The sequence below is a fragment of the Bidens hawaiensis genome, unplaced genomic scaffold, assembly GCF_021521415.1.
Source record: "Bidens hawaiensis isolate Kalapana, Puna unplaced genomic scaffold, B.hawaiensis_p1.1 tig00013119_1, whole genome shotgun sequence".
Classification (NCBI taxonomy): Eukaryota; Viridiplantae; Streptophyta; class Magnoliopsida; order Asterales; family Asteraceae; genus Bidens; species Bidens hawaiensis.
Window position 1 is genome coordinate 1197 of NW_027492108.1, and position 7761 is coordinate 8957.

The 7761-nt window shown below is 34.9% G+C and overlaps 2 protein-coding genes across 2 annotated transcripts in view; both read right to left on the minus strand.

Moving 5' to 3' along the window:
• Positions 1-3133: 3133 nt before the first annotated feature.
• LOC143543393 (protein NO VEIN-like) overlaps positions 3134-7761 on the minus strand; it is a 286208-nt gene continuing 281580 nt past the window's right edge. The window contains exon 17 of the mRNA XM_077035727.1: positions 3134-3154. The gene's annotated coding sequence lies outside the window, so the exon portion shown is untranslated. The remainder of the gene's footprint in view (positions 3155-7761) is intronic.
• LOC143543372 (glycine-rich RNA-binding protein 4, mitochondrial-like) lies at positions 3369-7185 on the minus strand. Its single transcript, XM_077035704.1, has 5 exons — positions 7139-7185; positions 6536-6692; positions 6383-6451; positions 5313-5419; positions 3369-3575 (listed from the first exon to the last, which is right to left on the minus strand). The coding sequence occupies exons 2-5, from the start codon at positions 6666-6668 to the stop codon at positions 3459-3461; spliced, it is 426 nt and encodes a 141-aa protein (XP_076891819.1). The 5' UTR covers positions 6669-6692; positions 7139-7185; the 3' UTR covers positions 3369-3458.

Below are 7761 nucleotides of genomic sequence, written 5' to 3' on the forward strand. Positions count from 1 at the left end.
GCAATTAATGATTTTTTTTGTTGGATGGCTTTCTCAAACATATTACAAGTCGAGTTCCATCTTGTTGGACAATCCCAATTTGGCCCCAACCATTGACAATTAGCTTCTACACAAAATTTTTTGTATCTTGAAATGTTTATTGTTGCTAAAAACATCTCGTAACATTCTTTTAAAATTGTTTCTTTGCGTTTCGATCACGTTTAACCCATCTTGCACGGCCAAGTTGATAATATGTGCAATGCATCGGCTATGAAAAAACGCTCCATCACAATAGGTTTATACTTTAATTTTAAATGGCCAACCGTGGCCGTATTGTTGGACGCGTTATCAAACGAAATTGAAAAGATTTTATGTTCAATCTTGTATTGTCGAATGACTTTATCCAGATTTGAAAAATATTTCTACCCGTGTGCGGGTAATCAAACAATTGAAACGCAACGGTTCGTTTCATCATTTGCCACGACTCGGGGTCAACCCAATGAGCCGTCACACAAATGTATGAGTCGGGCGAACCATGAGGTACGCGACCACACATCCGTTGTTAAGTTTACACCAGTTTGTAAGTTTGAAAAGTATGAAATTAGTTCGGATTTAGCGTTTTTCTATGCTTTAAGACAATCTCTTTTAAGGGTCGAACGACTTACGTGTTGGTAGCGTGGTTGAACATTTTTTTGCATCATCTCCGTGAATTGAGGGTTGTCGAAGTGGTTGAAAGGAAGTGTTTGTTGAATCACAAAGTTTGAAAACTGTTGACGTACCGCTTCAACGTCGTACGTAAACACCGCTCCTTGATTCGTCATCTCCGGCTGCGAACTACTTCCCGATTCGTCCTTCAAGGCCTTGCAAAAGGGCCTTTGTACATGCGCTTTTAAAGTGGAGTTTGCATCCTTGCCATAAAACTTCAAACAATGTTTGCATCGAGCTTTTTGGCTACCGTTAGACATTTCGCATAGGTCGAAATGTTGCCAAACATCATGGTTTCGTTTCGTGGGGATGACCCGAACGACCGTTTCTCCCGTGTTCGAGGCACCCATGTTGGCGGATGAAGCAGCACTTTGGGAGGCCATGATAATTGGCTACGAAATAAGAGTGGTATACTCGAGTATGAAATAAACGACTACGAAATAAGAGCGTATGGAGTGGTAATGTGGTATAATTGAGCGTGAGATAACAAAATAATCGCGTATGAAATAAACGTTTAGAGCGTTTGGAGTTGTATAATCGAGTGTGATCTAACCAATACCCAACCTAAACTATATATAGATGTTTGTGGGGGGTAAAATGGTAAAAAAAAAAAAACGGTCGAAAAACAAAAAAAACGGGCATATAGCCGTTATACAACGTTCAAAAACCGGTTTTTAACCTGTTAACCGGTTATGGAGAAACCGGTTAACCGGTTTTTCCACAACGGTCAAAAACCGGTTAACCGGTTTTTCCATAACCGGTTAATAAAAAAAAACGGTTTTTCCATTAACCGATTCGTTAACCGGTTTTGGATCTAGAACTTGTAACCGAAAGACGAACCGGCGGTTTGTAAACCGGTCCAACCGGTTTTTAAAAAACCGGTTTCCGGTTTAAACCGGTTCCCCAACCGGTTTTTTTTGGCCATCTCTATGACAGACTATGTATTTTTTTTGTTTCATATACATATCTATCATACCCTCAATTGAACTCATATCTCCATCCTTTGATTTGGCTTTACATAAGTTGAAGCCATGGTTGTAAAAATCTCGCCTAGACGTCGAGCAATCGCTAGTTGGCACCCTACCAACTAGTTGCCAATTAATCATTATTTGGTCAAACTCGGCCGAAATTGAAAAATTATAATAAAACCTGGTGTATATGTGTATATTTAAAAATTACATATAAATTCCAGCCCGATTAATGCATATTATTCCCGATTAATCATTAGTATTTACCTCACCGTCCGAGTAGCGTCTAACGATTTCTAGAACACTCGGAACATAAAAGTTAGAATACATTTTAATGTAACTTGCAAAAGATATAAACCGTTGATAAATGATATAAAAAACAAACAAATGATATATTTTCTTTTAAAAAATACCATAAATATTTTAGATCTGTTAAAACATAGATTTTTTTTTTCTTATCATCCAGCTGTTTTGAGATGGCATCCACATCAAGTTTTAATGTTCTAGTTTTCGGAATTACAATTCTACCCTTTTTGTGTGATAGTAACATGCCAACGACCAATGCATTAATGCCACCCATGTAATGTAACCATCCTATTAACCTTTTCTTTATATAGATTATTATTATTATTATTATTATTATTATTAAAAATTTGGTGTTTTAGACTTCTTTTCTTGACTTCCAGGATTTTAAGGCATCAACTTTTATTACTAGACCACTTCTAGCCAATCTCATATCCTTTATTGGAGAAACCTAACAAGGACGATAAGTTTTAACTTTTAAAAGAGGGTGTTTATACTATTTAGACAAATTCATATCAATTACGAATGAACTTGATGAATTTATAAAAATTATCGATGTGTATTTGACGTTTTGCTGAGAATGTGTCAAGAACTTTGAAAAATACCATTTTTAATCAGCCATAATTTGTTCAAACGTTAATATTTAAAATAAAAATTACACCATCAAAATATGAAGTTTTTTCTCTTCAATTGAGTATGATATTATTATATATTATTATAGGAGTCTGGGTTTCCTATTGTCTGTGGCACCTTTATAGTTTTGTAATAAAGCAGCTTTAAGATGCTACTTTTGGTGTTGCTCGTTCTTATCCAGAAGAAGCTTACACTCGGAAGTCAAGTATCAATTAGTTCACTTTAAACTTTAAAGTGACAAATATGTTCCTATATTTTTTTTTTATAGACAAAACTTATTATAAAACATTAAAAGACCTATTTGTTTAAACTTATAACTTGAAACTAAACACTTTTAAAGTAGGGAACTCGTTTTATAAACAAAACATATTTAACTACAAAACGACATTGATTTTACCTACTCCACTTCAGTCACCTCATCACTCCTAAACTTGACAAAACCACATGCAATCATTCGGTATTTAACAAATTTAATTGTCCTTTTAAAATATCATGTTGCATATAAAAAGTACATATTAATCCCTTTCAAATCATATTTAACAAATTTAATTGTCCTTTTATTATATCTCTAAAGCCTCACTTTATATTCATGTCTATCACCATACTTTCCTTCACATGATTTTAGCACTTTTATCCAACCATTCCTAAAATTATCTCCTATACACCAAACACTCAGCTTTATATTCTTAAATCAAGCACACCATAAGGTGTAATTAAAATTCCCAAACACAAGAAATGACGAAAGAACTCGTATACGAAAGACTTCAGAGCTAATCAGTTCATAAAGTTCTCTACGAGACGTACAAAATCTATAATCTTGTGTTCACATCACGAGAATAAACTTTGTTATGACTTAAAAGCATATTGTACCTAGTACCGCTCATTTCTAGCATCGCCAAAATTACGGTTCGGGCCACGATTAAACCCATCAGTACGAGGAGCACGTTCGGTGGCAAGACTCACACGAATGCTTCGGCCATTGAGTTCCTAAACAAGCAAGAAAAAAAGCATGAATCGTTAAGTGTGATGTGAGTATCTTGTTCAAAAAAAGATGCAGAAAAGAAATTGGTATCAAGTTTTATAATTAAATGTAACTAGGTGCCAACTCGCCGCTTTGCGGCGGCAGGCTCGGATTCGGTTGCTATCAGTTAGGTTCGTACCGGTACACGCATTAAACACAAAAAATGAATTGGTAAACACACAGAATAGTAGCGACTCATATAACAATACAAAAAGAAACATCATATTTAAAAAAACAACGTTTATTCGGTCAGTAAAATATGATCGTTGCAATGAATCGAGGCAAATTTGGTCAGTATCGGCTATATTTGTTACGGCTCGGAGCTAAACCTAAAAAAATTGTTTCGTCAAGCTATCATATTTAAAACAAAACCCGGGCGTTACGGCTTCGAGTCAACGCAAATTCGATTGGTATCCATTAGGTTCATTACGGGTACAAGAACCAAATTAAAAAAGAGTTGTTTGAGTAGCATATTCTATTTATACCAAAAAAAAGGAAATGAAATAAAACGTAAATGAAAAAAAAAACTAATAATGAAAGCTATTAAAATAACAAACAAAATATTGAATGGCTATCTTGGACTTGGAGGACTCGTTCTTGGGCGAAGGCAGGGATGATCAAATCAAGAAGGTTGGCAAAATTAACAAAGGCCATTGAACCAAATGGACATATTGAATTATCCTTGAAAGCAATTGTATAAAATGTCAAAACAATATCATTAAAACCTTTTGTGGCACCAACATTTGCTTTTTATTTATACTACGTTTAAACCTGTCGCGTTGCGGCGGCGGCTTTATGCAAATTCGGTTGGCATCAGTTAAGTTCATCACAACACATGTACTAAATCAAAAAATTATATATAGATACCCAAAATAGTGTTAACACATGTACAACTTATGATGAAATTGGCACATGTACAATCAGTATTTGATAGAAAAATATATCAGTAAACGTATAGATTATGATACCCAAAATAATATAAGTAAAAGGACGTTTTTTCGGTTGGAGAATTACAAGAGTTGTGATGAAAATTTGGTCGGCATCTATAGGTTCGCCACAACACTGAAAGTAAACCCAAAAAATAATTTCGAAAAATTGGCATATTTAAGAAAAACAAACAAACACGGGCGTTGCAGCAACGAGTTGACATACATTCGGTCGGTAACGATTAGGTTTGTTATCGTACCAGAAGTAAACATAAAAAGTAATTTCATTATTGGCTAAGTTTGTTACATTACCGAAACTAAATAAACAATAACACGGGTGCTGCGGCGACGATGCGTTGTGTTTTTAGTTGACGTCGCTTAAATTCGTTACTATATCGAAACTAAGTCCTAAACTCAATTTACTAAAATTATTATACTTATAAAAAATCTAGATTGAAAGGACTTTCAAAAATGTGATATCAAATTAAAAGAATAAATAGATAGAAAAATAAATTATGCATATAATGAAACTGTAAAATAATAAATAGATAAAAAAAATAAATGATGTAGTGAAGAGGATTTGAACCCACGCAGCTTAACCACACAAGGAAGTTAGCAAAACATACTTGAGCCAACACACCATCACTAACAAACTTATTAAATGATGAAACTGAATTCCTAAATATTAAAACAGTGGGTTTCTAAAAATGAGTTGTGGCACCAAGATTTGATCTTTGTCTATATATATAAATTGTGTCTCAGATTTCATTTTCTAACCTGGCCATCCATTGCTTTCATAGCCTCGCTTGCTGACTCGTCACTCGTGTAGTTCACAAAACCGAATCCCCTTGACCTCCCAGATTCTCGGTCTGTAATAACTCTTGCTGAATAGTAACAACAAACATACAGTATTAATACCAGAAAGAGCATGAGTTCATTCGATTCAATTATTGGCTAAAATCTAGCATATAACTGAATTTTTGGTTTTAAACATTATACACCCGGTTGGTTTAGGTCACAAGCAATCCGGTTAATTCAACTGTTAGAAAAGACGGTTTGGTTAAACCGGTAAACCATTAGTTAAGTCCAATTATTCATTTAACTTATAAATGAGAACAAATGACAACTGCTATGTTACTTATATAAAGTTATAACAACACTTTTCTATCAATCACACATTCACATGAACAAAAGACGATTATTTGTATCCAGTAAAAAAATCGGCTATTCATGCACAGATAGCCATAACAGAACCATAGAAATCGATTATCACAAAAACCATAACGAAACAATATGTTTCTCAACTAGTTCAATTATTTCAATTATGAGTTTAAACAATTTTTCCGCTCACCTAAAATCAAATATCAAGAACACCGATATCACAATATGAAAAAAAATCTTAACACAGAGATGCATCATACTAAGGGCTGCAAATGAACTCAGCTGCTCGCAAGCTACTCAAGCTCAGATCGACTATAAACTCGAAACAGGCCGAGCTTTATCGAGCTCGAGCTGATCTGAGCCTCAAATAAAGCCTAGTATATTATTAAGTTTTACCTCTTTTGGACTTCTATGTATTAATTTCGCACTGCACTACCGAGCTTAGGATCGTGGTTTTTCTTAAATTTCTTAAAATATATGAAATAATAAAAAACGCATATAAATTAATTCATAAATGATAAACGATCAGAGCCCGGGCTTGAAATAACAACTCACAAACCGAGCTAGAGCTTGAAAAAAAAGAGCTAAAAAAGAGCAAAGCTCGAGCCCATTCAAGCTCAGGCTCGGATCATACACTTAAAATTCTGCATATTAGACACCAGATATTAACAGTTCTCAATTCTCACCTTCAACTACATCGCCAAACCCAGAAAACGCCTCCTTCAAGGAGTAGTCATCGGTCTGATAAGAAAGACCTGCAACATTCACCAGTCATCAAATTTCACAATCACATAACAAAAAGCGATTCAGTGATCATTATCTGTAAAACAAGAACGTACCACCAATAAAAAGCTTCGATGACATGCATCGGATAGCATTGAGCATCGATGGTGTCGTTACTTGCACATTTGATACTCCGTTCTGGGAGATAGTTTGCCGCACGAGACCTCCGATTCTGCTGTGGAAAGCCATTCTAACCGTTCGAATTAATATTGCCTGCAAATGAAGAATGAGCATTCAAATACAAATCAGATAATTAATGACTATACTACGTACGGGTTGCAAGTTGCGGTTCAGTTCGATTAATCGGTTATGCAGCTCGGTTATGGTTCGGTTTCAGCTAATTTCGGTTAATTAACAAAGGCAAGTTTGAACTGAAATTCAACTAAATGAACATGGAAAAAAGATCAGTGACATCAAATGAGAATTTCATGCATATTATACATATTCTCAAGGTTTTTCTTTACAAAATTAACACATAAACCAAATCCACATATATACATATACATATATTCATCTCAACACAAACATGACTTGAGTTTTTTCGGTCCGGTTTGGACCGTTTGGTTAAGCTTTTTATAACAGTTAACCGGAAGTAAGTTGCAATCAAATAAAGACACAATTTGTACATGATCTACCGTGATTTCACCGAAATTTCATACCTTGGATAGGATAGGAGGAATAAGGGTTTAGGCGGCTAGGGTTTATGGCAGGCACTCTACTTGTTTATATGATAAACCAAAGAGCAAATATCATTTTCGTCCATATAGTTTGGTCACTTATGCGAGTTTCATCCAAGGTTCCTTTTTCTTTTTTCTTTTACAATTGGGGTCGATGATTTTTGTCATTTTCATCCGGTTTATTTTTCATCGTTAAGTCAGGGTTAAACTAGTCTTATTTTAGAGTCTTTGTTATTTTATTAACTTTTGTATTTCTGGTATCCCAAACCCTTTAATCGATTGTAATTCTTAGATGTTACCTTCCACATGCCTTCCTATTTATTTTCTCCGTCCATCAAGAACCACCATACCACCCACCCAAAACTTGGGGGGGGGGGGGTATTTGGGTGAGCTTTTATATTTGCTTATTTGTTTTTTTTTATTTTGAAGCTTTTGGAGGAGCTTTGTCAAACATCTTTTGTTTGTTAACAAACAAATAAGTAAATAAACAAATTTTAGAATATCACCCAAACACCCCCTTAATCACATAACACCAACCACCAACAACAACACACATAGCGGTTCAGCACCACCCCCACCCCGCCATCTCCTCCCCCACTGCCTTA